Here is a 17,900-nt window from a genome sequence, read left to right as displayed (position 1 = left end):
AAAAAGAAAATAAGTTGATGGATGATCTCAAATGTAGCACAATTCAAATAAACACAAAAAGGTGTGGTGAGATGTGATGAAGTCTAATCTTACCATCTGTGCTAGGACAAAGCTGGAGCTGGCCTCCAAAGCTGGACCAAGCATTTATGTGGTGGGATGTAATTAGTGAGTGATGGATACAAATTCCAAACAGCTTTTTGGTTAAATTAGCTACCAGTCAATTACCATGAAAGTTCAGAAGAAATTAAATTTTTTGTTAATTTTGACATTCTATAGATATTATTTAAAAAAAAAAATAATGAATCTGGCAAAGGCCTTTAGATTTTCCTCATATTTTTTTAGGCTGAGTAGCTTTCAGCATTGCATTTCCCCTTAAGAAATGTCCAGCAGAAATGTTTGTTCAATAAAGAATGCCAAGTAACACAGTAACATTCTCGACCATGCAGAAAAAAAGAAGAAAATGAGATCTAAAACATTTTCTGTACATGAACTCCGAAGGTCATATACATCATGATTAATGATTCATGTAACACACTAAGGCCTTCACCTTTTTTGATTACATCAGTACTAATTTGGTCCTTGGCTGAGATATAACCACACAATATTTCATTGTTTACTTTTAAATTACTTAAGTAAACTTGAGTATTTTTGAGGATTATGGCAATGTTTCAATACTTAAAGGATAAAATGTTAACATAGAACAAAATGCTAACATCCTTGTGAAGGATTTATTTGATTTTCACGGAAATGTTTCAGACAGCAGTTGTACACTTCTCCTAAATCACCCCAAAAGGCTGTTTGGGGCATCTGTAGCTATTTTTTGCATATCAAAATGTACAGAGCTTTTTGCAAAATTCAACCACAATCCTGGCTAGAAAATTACTCTAGGAAAAAAGAAATTAGTTTAGTAGTAAGTTCAGGTTTCAGCTGGCCATAACCACAGGTAAAAATGTGGTTTGATACACAAATCTATAACCGTGGGGAGAAGGTGGAATATCTGATGACACCCACAGACGTTTCAGAAGCAAAATAACATTCTTCCCTGGAGGAGTGGTTAGGCATTGGAACAGGCTCTCCAGGGAGGGGATGGAGTCACCCTCCCAGGAAATGTCAGAAACCCCGAGCAGATTGTGGCACTCGGCTATGCTTGGGAGGGTATGGCGCTACCCCGGCGAGGGATGGACTCGGCGATCCCGAGCGCCTTTCCCAGCCTCAGTGGCTCTGTGATTCCCTGTAACGGAGGGATAAGCTCTGTTCCGCACGACATTTTTGGGCTGAAAAGCTGCACACCAACACATGCACGTCAGACATCGACTGAGACACAAGCGCTGTGGGGATTCCATGAGATGCGAGCACTTTTAATACTCATTAAGAGCTAATTACCCCCCAAAACACGCCCTGGCGGCGCATCCATCTCCCACGGAAACGGCACCGCCTCCCACTCCGAGCCGCAGGGAGCGAGGGGGCCACGCGTGGAGAGGGCAGGGCGGCGGCGGGGCCGGGCGGGGCAGGGCGGCGGCCGTGTGAGGGTGCGCGCGCCCCGCGCGGGTTCCGCGGGCGCGCACCGGCACCGCCGCCTCGCGCCCCGCCCGCGCCCGCCCCGCGGCGGCGGCGGCCCCGCCTCGCGCCCGCGATCAGCTGCGCGCGCGTCACGTGGGCGCGTGTCGAAGGTCACGGCGCCCACAATGGAGCTGTCGCCGTACGCGCAGGGCGGGTGGCGGCTGCTGGGCGACCCCCGCCGCTTCCCCCGCCGCCCGTTCGCCGCCCTGCTCCGCGCCGCCTTCCGCAGCCTCCTGGATGACCCGCAGGCCGCGCTGGGTAAGGCGTGCCGCGGCGGCGGGTGCGGGCCGCGCCGCTCCGCGGGGCGCGCAGGGGGGCGCGGGGCTCCGTGCGTCCCCGCGGATGTCCGCGCGTGTCCGCGCTGCAGCGGGCGGTGCCCGCGCACACCCGCGGGGCGGCTCCTGTCCGCGGGCGGCTCCAGGGTGCCGCTGCGCGGGGTGTCATCGCTAATGCTCGCCCGCTCCGTTAAAGCTCCGCGCTGTCCCAAGTAAAGGGGGCGGGCCGGGAAGGGTCCCCGCGCGTTCGTGTCCGCGAGCTGGGCCGGGCTGAGGGGGCGGTGTTCCCTCGCTGCCACCCTGCCGGGCTTTTCGCGAGGGGACGCGTCCCCCGGCAGCCCCGGCCCGAGGGTGCGCGGCCGTGCAATTCATTTTGCGGCGTTAATGACTCCGCCGCCGCCTCCGCGGACCGAGCGAGCCGCCGGTGCCGGGTCGGGGCGGTGGGCGGGCGGTCCCGGTGCCCCTCCCGACCGGTGTCCCCAGCCCCGCTTCTCGCCATTGAGAGGCTGCTGGCGATCGCGGACGGGGCTCGCAGAGGAAACTGATGTTTTCCTTCTTTCCTTTTTTGTTTTTTCCCCTTTTTTTTTTTTTTTTTTTTTTTTTTTTTTTTTTTTTTAACGGGAAGGAGCTTGGGGGCGGCGGGGCGCCCAGCGCCGCACAGCCCCGCCTGGCACGGCTCGCCCCAGCCGGTGCTTCAGCCCTCACCTTCCCCTCCGCCTCCTCACACCTTGCCTGCTTGCTCTGTCCTCTCGCTCTGAAACACCAAACGTGTTTCATTTTGACGGTTTTGTGGGAAAGATAGCGTTCAAAGGGCGAGCAGCAGCCTTTGGTACCGTCTGCTGGGGTTTGGCAAATAAGTGTGTCATCAGTAATTCATTTATTTTAGACGATCCAGACCTGAAAGATATTGAACCTACAGTATTAAAACATTGCCATGCTGCGGCTGCAATGTGTATTCTGGAGGCAGGGAAGCAGAAAGCTGACATATCTGCTATAAGGTACTCATACTTGGAAGCTACACCATTTTTCTAGCAGTTGTTACTTAGAAGTGTACTGCTGAGTTTATGTTAACAGAAAACTAATAAATTCTTTTTCCCTGTAGCACGTGCCTAGAAGACTGCAAACTGGATAAAGAGAGGATAGAACAATTTTGCACCGAATATCAGGTTTTAAACCAACTTTAGCATATTAATTTTTCTTATTTCATAGGAATTTATTGAACCTAGTAATTTTTTTTTCTCTTGCTTCAGAAAAACAAGGATGCATTGGAAATCCTATTGGGAAGGTAGGTGAATCACTCAGCAGAGACATGGTTTCACTTACAGTTAGTTTGAAACTGTCCTTGAAAACACTTCTGCGTACATTAGGTGATTAAAGTAAGTAATATTGTGCCATTAAAAAATAAAGTGCATTTTTAACAAACTCTAGAAAACAGCTATTGAAAATTTTCTTCATTTGAAATTCTACTCTAAAATAACCTTTTAGAACCTCCCAAAAAGCATTACCAGGATCATGAAAAGTTCTTTATTGATGGACAGCTTGAGAAAATGACCTTTTCTTTTAGCATAGAGGACTTGTAACTGTTGTGTCTTCCAGCATAGGCAGATCTCCTCTCCATATAACTGACGTGTCTTGGCGCTTGGAATATCAGATCAAGGTAATTTTAACAGATCAAGGTGTTTCTTTAGTCTGTTTTAATGCTGAGACCTGGATTTTTATATGTTCTTTGTTTTTAATTTAGAACAATCAACTCCATAAAACTTATCAGCCTTCCTATTTGGTGACCTTAAATGTAGAGGTACTGTACTCCCAGCACCCTCAAAGGAAAAAATGCATTATTAATTTTTTTAATACAATAGACATTCCTGTTTCTTTCCTTTTTTTTCCCTTCAGAGCAGTGATTCAGGATCACACCCAGATGTTAGTTTTAGTTGTACAATGGAGCAATTACAGGTACTTGTTTCCTTCATCTTTCTGTGCTTAGCCCCAATTGTGGATGTCCATGCTTTTAACAAATTGCCCAACAAAATTAAATAATATACACTATTACTTTTGAAAAAATCCAGTACTGGGAGGGTAAGAGTTTTCCATAAAGGTTATCCAAGTGTATTTTTACTGTCTTTTCAAATAAAGTTGGAAAGTAACTGAATGCAGTTGCGTGGGGAGTGTTTTACATACGTGCATAAATATTTTGTCTGTTTTCATAACTGTAATCCATATGTATATGTGGGAGGAAACTCATCCTTTTCTGAAACTCTGATTTCCCGTGCTTTAGAGAAATGATTAAAGAAGCTGGTTCAGTGGTTTAAATGTGTCATGATTAAAAATAGAGAAGGAACTGAAGGCTCTTCAGTGGTGTTAATGACATGTAAGAAATGTCCTGAAACAAACGTTGATCTTTGTTTAGCGATTTAAATGTGTAACTGAACAATGGAGGTATTGTAATGCTTGGTAGTGACCAAACTCTGGAGGATCGGGAAGAGGGCTTGGTGGGAGAGGAAAAGCAAGATATTAAAACTTAAGGTTTACACCTTCTCTTTTTAAGTGTCTCAAAAGCTGTCCTTTTTGTCAGTAATGAGTGTTTCTAGTTGGTTTGCTGGCATAGTGAAATCTGATGTGCTTTGGCTGGAGAATGGTCCTAGTACAAAATTGCACCCAAAATATTTTCAGCGTTTTAGAAATCCATGATGTACCTCAAAGCCAGAAGCAAATGTCAGCATTAGCCATTGTGGCAATACCAATAAAATCTACGTGTAAATAATAATGATCTATTTTAGGAGAAAATGCATTTAAAAGAGTTTTCCTTCAGTTCCCACTTTTCTGACTACATTGTAAAATACAGAGCTCTTTAATTATTTGCTTGCATTGTTCATCAGTTGCAACACTTCTTTGTACTACAAGGTGCTGGTTTCACTTGAGTCTCTGTTTTAAAAAAATACCCTGTTCTTCTAGCTGACCTTTAAAAAATATGCTTATTCTAAGACTCTATTTCATCTCTTAGGACTTAGTGGGAAAGCTAAAAGATGCTGCAAAAAGTCTAGAACGAGCGACTCAGATGTGATTGAAGGAGGGTGTCAGCCTGCTGAAGCACTCTCCTTCCTAAGTGTCTCCTAAATGACAAATGTCTTTCATCTTGATGCAAACTGGGGGTTTTTTAAGTCCTTGGATGTGAATTAAATGAATTTTTTTACGTCTGCACTGGGTATTCCTTGCTCATGTAATTTTTTTTTTATTAACTCCTGTTAAATATTTGCTGAACTGTGGTGTCATCAAAGTATTCCTTCTATCTTATTTTGTATATTTTTACAACTGTCACTGCTTATTTTTCTCTGTGATCTAATAAAGGTTTATTCGCGCCTGTTGTGCAATTTCTATAGATGAATTAGCTGTACCTAAAAGTAAGATGCTAAACGTCAGATCAGCTCAGCGAGGCAAAAGCGCCTTCTTCCCGTGCCGGGGCTGCGGCGCGTTTGCTGAATCGCCCGCCGCGCTTTGTCACTTGCAGCCGATCTTACATCTCTCCTACGAGGAGAAGCCGGACCCCGGCGCGGGGGGCGAGAGAGGATTCGGTTTAATCTTGTGGAGCCGGGGCGCCTCACGGAAAGCCGGCAGAGTCCGCGGCATGGAGCGGAGCCGGGTGGCGGCTCCGCCTCGACGGCGCGGCTGCTGCCGGCGTCTCCGGCTCGCCCTGGGCCGCGCTGCTCTCCGTTCGCTCCCGCCCGCAGCTGCGGAGGGGCTCCGAGGCGCGCTCCGCCCGCACCTGCCGCCGAGGGACAGCGGCCCCGCGCAGGATGCGCGGCGGCGGCCGGTCCCTCACGGCGGAGCATTTTCCTCTCCGCTCCTCAGCGCCCGTGCGGCGGGCGGCGTCTTACCCTTGCCGGAGGCGAGCACCGCGCGGGTTTCCCCCGTTCCCTCCCTACCGCTCGGGGCCGTCCGTCCCGCCCGCGGGATGTGGGGACCCCGCGGGACCCGCTCCCGCCGCCGCTCGGGGCGGAGAAGCGCCCGCGCGGCCCTCGAGGGGACGCGCTGCCTCGACGGCGGCGGCTCCGCGCGGCCCCGGGCGGGCGCGGCGGGGCGAGGGGCGCGCGGCTGCGCGCACGCGGTGGCGGAGGCGCGAGGCCGCGGTGCGGGTGCCCGCGGGGTCCCCGCGCGGCGGGACGGGGCGTGCGGGGGTGGGAGCGCGCAACAAGTGCGCGGAGGGAGCCGAGGGCTGCGCGGGCAGGGCGGCGGGCGGCGTGTGGAGCCGGGGAGCCGGCGGGCTGCGGGGCTGCGGCGCGGCCAGGATGGAGAGGGCAGCGCCGGCCAGGGCGGGGGGCGCGGCGGCTGAAGGGGAGCCGCGGCGCGGGCGGAGGGAGCGCGGAGAAGGAGGGCGGGAGGCGCTGCGGCGGGCGGGAGCCGCGGAGCGGGGCCGGGGGTCGGGGCGGGCGGTGAGGAAAAGGAGGAAAAGGAGGCATCGGCGGCGCGCGGGCGAGCGCGTGCAGGGCCGGGGGGAGGGGAGGGAGGGAGGGAGGGAGGGAGGGAGGGAGGGAAGGGAGGGGGTGGCGGTGCGGGGGAGGGGAGGGAGGGAGCGAGGGGGGAGGCGGAGGGGGAGGAGGCGGCCGGGTTGCGGGATTGGGTCACGGGGAGGCTGCCGGGCCCCGGCGGCAGCGCCGCTAATTCCCAGGCCGCCCTTAAGGAATGAGGCGCCCCACGTGACGCTGGCGGGGCGGGCGAACTCCGAGCCATTTTGGGGACGGTGTCAGTTTCCACTGTGTGCCTTCAGCGTTGCATTCTTCCCTCCTCCGCCCTCCTCCCGCCCGCCCGCCCGCCCGCCCTCCTTCCCTCCCCGGGTCCCCGCCACCAACTATGAAATAACAACAACAATAATACTCGTAATAATAACAATAATAATAAAAGAAGGAACGCGAGAGAGGCCGCGAGGCGGAGCGGGGGGCAGAGGGAGAGACAATGGGCTGGTGGAGAGAGGACCCATCCGGACCGGGGAGACTGTTGTGCGCTCGCAGCGCCTGAGCCGCCCGGGCGGCCAACTCGGAGGGAGCGAGAGAGCGAGGGAGCGAGCGAGAAGGGCCCGCGAGCAGCCGAGGAGACCCGGGCGTTCTGTAACTAAAATGAGCGGAGCGCAGCGGCGGCGGCAATAAGCTTATTGCAATTGACAGCGTCTGCAGTTCATTTCAAGATGGCCGCTTGGCTCACATTCATTTTCTGCTGAACGACTTTTAACTTTCATTGTCTTTTTTGGCCGCTCCGATCATCACCAACCGGCTCCGTTTTCCGGGTACGTATGAAGCGAGGTGTCGCCTTACCGAGGGCGGGGGGCGAAGGGGGCTCGGCGGCGGTTTTCGGCCGGTTTGGGGGCTGCAAAGGGGCGCCTAGGTGTCCCCCGAGCTCTCCGTATGGGAAAAGCGCTGACAGGCTGCTCTAGCCACACACACACATAGAGACACGCAGCAGCAGCAGCCTGTGCACTCGCTCGCGTTACGCACCCACATTTGCAAATTTTAGTTCCTTTCTTTCTCCAGACGCCCCCTAAAACCTTTCTGTGCACATGGCCCCCGAGGAGAATATTTATATTTCCCGACCCTGCTGCCAGCCCGGCCCGAGCGCCCTTTGTTTAAAGGCAGATTTTGATTAAACAGGGACGTTCGTGAAATCTGGAGCTGCCTGGGTCAAGTGATTTCAGTCCTCCCCGAAAGAAATGTGTCTGGGGGGGGTTAAAATGTCAGATAATGCACCCATTTTATAGAGACGGAGCCAGTGGGGGGTAGCGATCCTCATGGGGGGGTTGTTAGGCGCCGGGGCACCCAGCAGAAAATGTTATTAACTTAAGTTGGACAAGTACTTCTGTGAAATTGGATGGGTTGTAAGATGGCGGTTCCCAGTTGTTTCCAATGTCTCCTCTTACATTTCTGCTCTAAATGCTGAACTTTGGGGGTTTGTGCCTACTGGGAGAGGCAAGGGGTAGTCAACGCCGAGAAATAACTTTTTTGGGGGGCAAGGGTAGCACTTTTAATGCGGTCTTGGGGAGCTGGGGCGAGCGGTTTGCTGGAGCCTTTGGAGCAAAGGTGATGTGTCTGCGGGACGCGGAGGGGGGGTGGTGTGTGTGAATTTCTTTTCTCTGATTGGTATTTTTTTTTACCCTGAGCCCCAGGAAGGGTAAATTTACATGAAATCCTTTGTCAGATCTTAAAGATGTCACGAGTGGGCTCCTCGTGCTGCTTATGGGCAGCACTTGAAAGTTGCTGGTGTTATGTTTTTATAATTGAATGGCCTTGGCAATATATAAAGCGGGATGTTTCTGGGTGTCTGCTGTAAACATTTGCAAATAATCAGGTGAAAATAAGCAGGAAAAAAAATCGCATTTCCATAAAAGTGAGGCAGTAATTTTTCAGCCTCTAAAAACTTTGATTCACTCCTCCACTCTCCAGGAAAGTCGAGGAAAACCTGGGCATGTGTGCCCATTTGCAAGCTTGTCGCTAAAAGAATTTTTTTGCGTAGTCTGTAGTGGTGAGAGCAGCTTCTGTTGTGGGACTGTCCCTAAGACCAGGGACGTTCAGTACAGTCCAGTGAAACTACTTTGAGTGACTCTGTGCAGCCCGTCCTGGGAACTGAGACTTGTGTTGCACTTTGCCAGAGACACGAAGTCTTGACCTACCTGATCGCTTAGATATTACAAAATTAACATTTTAGTGTATTTTTTAAAGTAGATAGATTGTGTCTTGCGCCTAGTCCCAGGGAGGCGATTTGAGAGCCTGGGGTCCTTTTGCACTCTGTTGCCAATATTCAGGGCTTTTCTCGCTGCAGCGAGTTGCGCAGAGATACTTGAGGTTCGTGTGCCTCCTCTGAATGGACTACTGTCCTCTCCTTTAAAACATATGTGGCCATTCTTAAGCGAAAGAGTAATAACAGGCTCGATAGTACAAGTGGCTCTGGCTGATAATGGGTGAAGATGTAGAATGAAGGCTGCTTTATTCCTGATGAGAGTTTTCCGAGAGGAGATGGGTGCAAAGTACACAAACCTACCCGAGCGATGCTTCTGGTTTTTTATGTATGTATTTTCTGTTAGTGACCTGTCGAGCAAGGTTTGATAGCTTATTGCCTTTATGGATTTTTAATAATGTAGCTGATTCTTAGCAGGAGAATGCACTTCTGTTTTTCTTCATTTTGACATAACTTGTTTAAGGCCTCTGTATAATCGGCTGGCTGGCAGTGTTTACTTGTAGCAGGTATTATCCACATATATTTTACATTTAGTTGTTTCACGTGTCAATGTGTAAATATATATTGTCCTGGCTAAGAGGCTGTTTGTATTTCTGCGAAGTGTTGGCATTCACCGTGCGATCAGCAGGAGCAGAAAAAACATCTGAAAGGGTTTCCCTCGTACCAAGATATTAAACTCAGGCTGATGTAGTAAAATGTGCTGCGTTCATGTTACCTCCCCGCAGGCACAGACACGCGTGTGCCTGTGCGGGTGGCTTTTGGGGAGAAATTAAGTGCCTAGTTCAGCACGCTGGGGAAAATCACTGATTTTCAAGATAGCTTATAGCACGTTGAAAATGTGCTAACTTTGGGCAATAAATAATCCACATTTAGGGGTTGCTTCGACAAAACAGGTTTCACGGTTGAATTTAATCCCCCTCCATTTAGGAAGGGGCTTCGCCTGCGTGAAATAAACGCGTTAATGTCTTGAAAGGTTTGTCTCAGTCTGTCAGGGCTGGGAAGGAATTCTCGGTCAGCCGACTTGTGTGACCTCGGTCACTGCTGGAGTTTTTTTTTGGTTTAGATATTTATGAATTATAAGGTAGTGCCTTGAACAAATAAAACACAGAACCGTGAAAGCTGTCCATGTGTAAGTACCTAAAGGGACTCCAAAGCCGCCGGCTTCAGGGCGCTGGGCTCTTCAGAGAGGCGTGCAGAAACTCCGTCTCTGCCTTTTCTGGGAAAAGCAAAACCCCGGTATCAGTTTAAAAGGAAGAAGCGGAGGGTCAGGGACCCTGGAAGCGACATTTAAACCGCAGTACAATGCAGCGGGGGTCTTGCTTTCCCGCACGGTGCTGGGAACAGCTTTGGGGACCTGGTCGGGCTTGGTGCTTCTGGAACTTGGCTTTTCTTTGTGTTGGCCGGCTATGGTTTGATGTTGGGGAGTTTTATCTGCTGTTCACTCAAGGGTTCTCCTGCAGCAACAAGAGAAGTTTCCTGGTCGGGGTCGCTCGTTGGCGCTGTGCACACTTCTGACGAATATTGTACCCCTGTCCTGGTCTGTTTGGCTGACGTTCAAAGCTTTTTAGAAATATTACTGTGTTGCCACTTTTTCCCTCCTTTTTTTTTTTTTTTTTTTTTTTCTTTTTCCTTCTTTCCGCTGCCTAACATTGAAGTTTGCGAGTGGCTGCTCGCATATTGAGCATTCGGTGCTGCGGTGAGAGGTGGCTCGCAAGCTCTGCCTCGGGAGGAGAGGGGACCAGGGGCAGGATTTGGTGTGCTGGGAGCACTGACCTGGGGAAATTAATAGCTTGGAGTGGAGCAACGTTGCTACATTACATTTTTCAGGATCTGGCTGACAGAAAATAATTTACTCTACAATTGACGTGGCTGACAAGGATTTTTCCCTGTGTGTGCTTTTCCCTTTATCTGTTATTCCCTCTCATTTTAAACAGTGTGTATGCATCTAGCGTTGGTGCCAGTGCCTGCAATGGGGTTTTATGGGTTTCAGACTATGAAAATGACATTTGTTTTTCACTCTTGTCTCTGCATTGTGTTGACAAGGTGTTGATTTAGCTTTAGGAATGATCTGGTCACATGGTCCTTCGCATGTTGTCACTAATGTACCGTTTAAAGTCGGTTTGGGCTTTTCCCCCCTTCTCGGTGAGCTTTATTGCTGAAAAGGGGGGTTACTTAAGTATCCGGAGACTCGTTTTCTCCCGTCCGAGCACCTTACTCTGGTGATGCAAATCTCTTTTACACCTTTTGCAAAACTTTGCACCGCGCTTGCCTCGTCCGCGGGATGATTTTCAAACAAGCGTCAAAAGGTGGGAGAAGGAAAGAAAGAGAGAAAGAGAGCTGGGGGTGAGAGAGAGGTAGGAAGGAGAAAAGCGAGGAGAGCAGAGAAGGAGGGAGCGGGGATGCCGGCGCGGTGGAGCGGGAGCTGTGGCTCGGCACCCCTCTGGCGGGGCAGGGGCTCGGTCCGGGAGCGCGGCGCGGTTCTGCTCGCCGGAGGGAGGGAGCGGAGGGGGAGAGGAGCTATCTCAGACCAGCTCCTCGCACCGAGTCGACGTGGAGAGAGGCCCCTGAGAGGATCCGAAATGGCCGAGGCTCGGGAGGAGCCTCTGGCACTCGCCGCCGCCAGGCTGAGACCCCGAAGCCCGGGGCCGCCCCCGCCGGCCGGGCCGCCCCGCACCGCGCCCGGGCACCCTCGGGCTGTGCCACCCGACCCCGCCCGGGCCGCTCCCGCCCTCCCCCTCCCCTCTCTTCGCGGCCGGGCTCCCAGACCCCCGCGGGCTCCTCGGCCCCTCCACCCCCAGCGCCAGCCCCCGGGCCCCGCGTCCCACCCCCTGTCCCGGCCCGGCCCGGCCCGGCCCGCCCCCCCGGCCGCCCCCCGCCCGGCTCTCGTGTGTTCCCAGCGGTGGCAGGATGCCAAGTGTAAGTGTAAGTTGCTATAGCAACCCCCTCGGAGAGCGGAGCAGATCCGGATCGGCACCGAGCCGCAGCGGCAGCCGCCCGGACCCCCCCGGCGGGCCGGCCCCGCCGCCCCGGTGCCCGGCCCCGCTCCGAGGTGCGTGTGTCCCCCCCCTCCGTCCCTCCCCCCGCCGCCCCTCCCCGCGCTCCGGAAATGCCAGGGCAGCCGCACCGGGAGGCGCTGGTTCCCCTTTGTGCTGCTCGCCGGCAGCCCGGTGCCCGCCGTGTCGCCCCCGGAGCTCCCCGCCGCATCGCCGCCGAGCCGCCCGCGCAGCCCGAGCCGGCCGGTGCCGCCGCGCCGCGGGAATCGCCCGTGCCCGCCGGGGAACGGCGCGGTGGGTGCCGCGGAACGACCGCCCCTCCGCGGGGCTGCGCCCAGGCCGGCCCGGGGCGGTGCGGTGCGGGGACGCCCCGCCGGCCTCGGGACCGGCCCTCGCCCGCCGCCCGGCCCCGCGCCGCCGCCGCCGCCTTCGTCTTCCGCGCTCGGTCTTCCTCTGCGCCGGGGGATGCGATGCGATGCGCGGGGGAAGGGGATGCGCCGGACCGCGGCACCTGGGACGCCGCCGCGCTTGGCCCCGCTGACCGGTCCTCTGTGTGTGTGTGTGTCTTTCAGAGCCGCTCCTCGCCACGCCAAAATGCACCGAACAACCAGAATCAAAATAACCGAGCTAAACCCCCATCTCATGTGCGTGCTCTGCGGCGGGTACTTCATTGATGCAACAACCATCATAGAGTGCCTCCACTCCTGTAAGTACGACCGGGCGCTCCGCGTTTTTCACCCGCCGCTTCCCTCCTTTCCCGACATCCCGGGAACACACACGAAAAAAAACAATCCTCCCAAGCCCAAACCCCCCGAGGGGCTCGGGACCGACGCCCTCCTCCTCCCCGACGAGAGGGGAAGTAGGTGTTCCAGCCGCGGTGCAGATTTTCTGAGGACGGCCCTACGGTCTTTGTTAAAGTAATAATATATGTGCCATAAGCGTCTCCTTTTCATGGTAATTGCAGCTTATTTGGGTAGTTGTTTAGCTTAAGCAGCGTGTTGCTGACAATGGACGATTTGCTCTAGCTTGCATAGTTTAGAAAATCGCACCTTTATCTATGCATATCTGAGCGGCACCTAGGAGCATCACTAAAAGCCTGTGGTGTTTGACTTACAGTTTGTAAGACCTGTATCGTGCGTTACTTGGAGACCAGCAAGTATTGTCCTATCTGTGATGTCCAAGTTCACAAAACTCGACCACTTTTGAATATAAGGTAGGAGAAAGTTGGGAAGTGCGCATTGCATCTCTGTATCTCTGTTTTTGCTTTATGTGAGGAGACCAGCAGTAGTCGGTGTCAATGTTATCTCTTCGTCTGCAATTTAAATCTGAAAGGGCTTGTCAATTTACAAGCTACCTCGTGTGTATGTGGTCTCTTTGGAGTTTCTTCACTGATTGAAACTGAAGATGCCTCTAGATGTTTTTGTTGGCCTATTTTAGCATAGACCGGTCATTGATGCCTCTTCCCTCTCCCGCATTCTGCTGTACCATCCGATAGTTCTTGCCCCTGCTTTCTGTATCTCCAAGACATGCATGACTGCAACCACAGCTCCTAGTCATGAAAACTCCTGCTGCAACTTTCCAAATTAAGAGGCAAAAGCCTTTAAAATATCATTTGCCTTTCAGAAACATTTTTGTTGTCAGCACTGCATTTTGCTGTCTGCGCTTTCTAGGAAAGACAAGAAGAATTAAGGCCTTCCTTCAGTCTGAGAGACTTCTTTTTCAGTTGTGGTAATATGGATGAGTTTTGGTTCAGAGTGGTATTTAGAGCAGGGTTAGTTTGATTACAAGGTCCTGTAAGTTAACTTTTTATGACTGGCCTCCCACTTTGTAGGAGATGCCTCATTGTTGTGAAAATTTATAAGTGAGGAGCTGCCATTTGGATTAAAATATTGCTTCATCTGCTTAATTTTTATGTTGTGGGGTTGTTCTTCTTTCAGGTCAGATAAAACTCTCCAGGATATTGTATACAAGCTAGTACCAGGCCTTTTCAAAAGTAAGTAGTTAAATCAGGTATTTTATTAAGAGCAGAAAAACCAAACCAGAGCCGCTATCCTTTATCAATACTGTGAGTTACAGAGTAACTACTAAAAGAAAAATATATGCTTTTCCATCTAGATGAAATGAAAAGAAGAAGGGATTTTTATGCTGCTCATCCGTCGGCTGATGGTAAAAGCTTCTCGTTCGCAACTTTATTATGTGTGGCATTGAGCTGGATGTTTTACTGTTTCCTTTTTAACTTAGAAGTGATGTATTACCATCACAGTATTTTAAGAAGTAAAGTCAGCATAATAAAAGTTTATTGTTTTAACAGTCAGGTAGCTTTCATTCATTATCTTACTGTGAAGATTTTTTTTTTTTTTTTTTTTTGTTACTGAGAATTGCAATTCTTCCTGATTTGAATTTCAAAATGTAAATTATTGTGGAAATTTCTGTGCAGCTGCCAATGGCTCTAATGAAGACAGAGGAGAAGTAGCTGATGAAGACAAAAGAATTATAACAGACGATGAGATAATAAGCTTATCCATTGAATTCTTTGACCAGAATAGGCAAGTTCCAGAATGGCAAAATTTTATAATTTTATGTTTACCTATTTGATAGCATCTGTATTTATTATTTGTAGTAATTGTGTAATTTCTTCTCACAGACTGGAACGAAAAGGAAATAAGGAGAAAGAGAAGTCAAGGGAAGAGGTAAATATCTTTCCTTTACTCCAGGGGAAATATATCACACACACACACAACTTTGGGGCAGGTCTGTAGCTGAGAAAAATATGTAGGTGTGTGTGTCTAGAATAAAGGAAGCACACCTCCTATCATGGCACTAGGTACAGAAGAGGTAAAACATTTTCATACAGCTGTATATGCAGGCAACTTTTAAAAATTCAAAATACTCACAGTATTATTTTTAATGCAGAATCTGATTTTTCGTCAAAGTTTGGGAAAAAATATTCAGTAATTTATGAAAAAACAATATGTATTGCATATGTACCCTAAAAAGATAATTCATATGTAAATATTTGTATTATATTTAATTAGTTACAATTTTAAATTACTTATTCTAGAGCTGTAATTTGCTGCTTCTTTTTGATGTGCCCTCCAAGACAGCAGGCATTGTTATATTACAGTTGATAATTTAGTAAGGTGCACTTTTTTCAACATGAAATGCTGGAATACAAGGTTGGTGGGAGTACTCATGCATTCTCAGTAGACTGACTTTCTTTACTGTGCCACTAGGTGAATGACAAAAGATACTTGCGCTGCCCAGCAGCAATGACAGTGATGCATCTAAGAAAGTTCCTGCGGAGTAAGATGGATATACCTAACACTTTCCAGGTACCCATGGGGAAAGAGTGGTTGGTTTGTTTGTTTGGGGTTTTCAGGGGTTGTTTTTGGTAGGACTCATTTTTCTCATTACAGCCAGTCCCAGCAAGTGGAAACAGCCAAGTATTTCTGGTGTGTGCTATACATTATTTGGTTTATTTTTAAAATATCTGTCTGTAGAGCTTGGTGGCATTGTAATTTTTTCAGTGCTGTAAATACCAAAGTATTAAGAAATTGTTCCTTGATGTATTTGTGATATCTGTGACAGTGGAGCTACTTTTACCTCAGAGCAGTCGTGTGCTAGGGGTAAGTGCCTGGATGCTCCTTAATGCAAGGGTTCATATCTTGAACAGATCGATGTGATGTATGAAGAGGAGCCTCTGAAGGACTACTACACCCTAATGGATATTGCCTACATCTATACCTGGAGGCGGGTGAGTATTTCCAGTGTGCCTCCCGGGAGGGTGCAGGCCATGGCCTGGCCAGGACACTTACCAGGGTCTCCCCTTTGCTTTGCAGAATGGGCCTCTGCCCTTGAAATACCGGGTCCGACCCACTTGCAAGAGGATGAAGATCAGTCACCAGAGGGAAGGCTTGAATAATAGTGGGGAGCTGGAAAGTGACTCTGGGAGCGACAAGGCAAGCAGCCCAGCAGGAGGCATCCCCTCCACCTCCTCCTGTTTGCCCAGCCCCAGCACACCAGTCCAGTCTCCTCACCCCCAGTTCCCCCACATCTCCAGCACCATGAATGGCACCAGCAGCAGCCCCAGCAGTAACCACCAGTCCTCCTTTACCAACAGAGCTCGGAAAACATCAATAAATGGCTCCTCAGCCACTTCATCTGGTTGATGTGCCAACCAGGCTACCACCCTCGCCCCTCCTTTATATAGGTCTCTCCATGCCATTACAGCTTTATAGATGCTAATCCATGTGACTATCATCCAAATTGCTTTCTTTTGTAGTAACACTGAACTTGGCTATAAAAGGCGGACTAGGTGACATTCAGGACGGACGTTATTGGAAACGCAAGATTGAAATGTAAATTTTTCAGAGGACTGGGAAACAAACGAAAGTTATACCTTCACCTGTTCTGAATGATGTGGAGTTGTTTCTGTCTCCATCATCTGGAGCCAGGAGTCTCCAGAAGTCAATACAAATCCTGGGAAGTAGTTTGTTAATCCAGACTAACTCCTCCATTGCGTTCTCTTCGATTGTTATTGTTCTTATACTGTTTTGTGAACCTGTAGAAAGCAAGTGCTTTTTCATCTTGAAATCCAACAAAATTGAAAGAATATGCATAGAAAAATGCATATATGTAGCCATGTCACTGTGAATAACAATTTTTGCGTATTAGCCATTTTGATTCTTATGTTGCATCTTTTACTTCTCTGTTGCTGCGCAGAACCGATCAAAAGAAAACTTCAGTTTTACAATCTGTATGCCTAAAAGCGGGTATTACCGTTTTATTTACTGACTTGTTTAAATGATTCGCTTTTGTAAGAATCAGATGGCATTATGCTTATTGTACAATGCCATATTGGTATATGACATAACAGGAAACAGTATTGTATGATATATTTATAAATACTATAAAGAAAATATTGTGTTTCATGCACTCATGATATGGTTGTTAAATTTCTAAACAGGTTCGACCCTTGCAGATGCCGCCTGTTTGAGCTTTGCTCATACTGCACAAAACACGTTGTGTGTGAGAGCTACAGTATTGGGGAAGCACATTCAAGTCTCTGATAACCTGGAGGCAATTGGCAATCTTAAAAGAATTTTACTTGCTTTGTCTTTTTTTTTTTTTTTCTTCCAAGTGGAATATTTTTACTTTACCAAATGTTGAAGTGATACAGTGAAAAAAAGAAATTAAGAGACATGGAAGTTTTAGACCTGTTTGATTACCTTTTTATTATTTGGTGTGGTGGGACTGTGTTTCTAAAAGCACATGGAATCATTATAGAAGCCATAAACTGTTTGATATAAATTTTAAGGAACCAGCAAGTGGCTGGATGAAGGCATTTTATCTAAATTTGTTTTAATATATATGTATATGGTACAGTACTAACTTCATTAAAATTTAACTGGTACTTTAATATTTCCAATAAATTGTGGAGAATGCCTTCTCTTTAATGGCCTGCAAGTAGGTGCATTTTATTAGAGGCTTCTATGGGTGGGGTTTTTTCAATAGGAGGAACTTTTCCACCATAAAGTATGAACAGCCCAGAACACTTTTCAGTTTGTGCTTTGCTTTGGTCGAACTTTGTGTGTGTTCATCACCCATCAGTTATACATTTGTGAGGGTGTTTATTCTATATGGATATTGTTTCATGTTTGTACGGAAAAATTGTAGTTAAACATTTCATTGTCTCCAGTCTGCAAAAGAAGCACAATTCTTATTGCTTTGTCTTGCTTATAGTCATTAAATCATTACTTTTGCATATAAATTGCTGTTACTTGTCCTGCTTGTTTTTATAGACCAGGTGATTGCAAATCCTCCACAAGGTTATTGCTTGTTGATGTATATGTCTTGTTAAACAAGAGTTGATATTTTTTCCTGTAGTAAACATGTACAGTTCAATTTCAACAGTAAAAACTTCAGTTTTATATACACGAATAACTTTCATTTATAGCTGATCAAAGAAATAAACAAATAAAAGGGATAATTCATTGAAAAGCAGCAAATTACCTCTGTTGATAATGTGGTGTTAAAGGACAAACATACTGTTCTTGTGGAAGTAATTCTGGGTGTACCGAAGATTTTAGTGAACAGTACAGTATGGCACACTAAAATAACAAAGGGAGGAAAAAAACCACCTAGAAATTGTAGTGATTTGTTTTGGTTGCCTGTCTTGAAAACATTTGCTGTTCTTTATTTGACCCCGATTTATTATTGAAAATAAGCAAATGGTTCATCCTCACATTCCAGTCAGCCACAGGTTTTACCTCCTTTCTGTTCAAACTTAGCCCCTGTTAAGCTGCACTGCCCGGGAAGGGAAGAACTTGATTTTTCTGATGGCAAGTGCAATGTT

The 17,900-nt window shown here is 48.8% G+C and overlaps 1 protein-coding gene across 1 annotated transcript; it reads left to right on the top strand.

Annotated features, from left to right (window-relative positions):
• Positions 1–1,685: 1,685 nt before the first annotated feature.
• On the top strand, positions 1,686–17,503 carry LOC131572048 (uncharacterized). The gene is made up of 20 exons (XM_058824981.1): positions 1,686–1,818; positions 2,722–2,833; positions 2,938–3,001; positions 3,086–3,120; positions 3,432–3,492; positions 3,577–3,633; positions 3,729–3,788; positions 4,837–4,892; positions 5,181–6,149; positions 6,735–6,934; positions 11,716–11,839; positions 12,118–12,251; positions 12,662–12,758; positions 13,483–13,538; positions 13,661–13,711; positions 13,983–14,091; positions 14,190–14,235; positions 14,779–14,877; positions 15,219–15,299; positions 15,385–17,503. The coding sequence occupies exons 1-20, from the start codon at positions 1,686–1,688 to the stop codon at positions 15,712–15,714; spliced, it is 2,874 nt and encodes a 957-aa protein (XP_058680964.1). The 3' UTR covers positions 15,715–17,503.
• The last annotated feature ends 397 nt before the right edge of the window (positions 17,504–17,900 follow it).

The sequence above is a fragment of the Ammospiza caudacuta genome, chromosome 1 (genome assembly GCF_027887145.1).
Source record: "Ammospiza caudacuta isolate bAmmCau1 chromosome 1, bAmmCau1.pri, whole genome shotgun sequence".
NCBI lineage: Eukaryota > Metazoa > Chordata > Aves > Passeriformes > Passerellidae > Ammospiza > Ammospiza caudacuta.
The sequence above is the reverse complement of the archived record's forward strand: the minus strand, read 5'-3'. Positions and strand labels throughout refer to the sequence as shown.

Excerpts from the sequence above, each read along its gene's own strand:
- LOC131572048 (XM_058824981.1), top strand. The coding sequence starts at position 1,686 with ATGGAGCTGTCGCCGTACGCGCAGGGCGGGTGGCGGCTGCTGGGCGAC. Across the intron at positions 4,893-5,180 it reads CTAGAACGAGCGACTCAGAT|GTTTATTCGCGCCTGTTGTG; the intron begins GTGATTGAAGGA and ends GATCTAATAAAG. Across the intron at positions 11,840-12,117 it reads GCCCGCCGGGGAACGGCGCG|AGCCGCTCCTCGCCACGCCA; the intron begins GTGGGTGCCGCG and ends TGTGTCTTTCAG.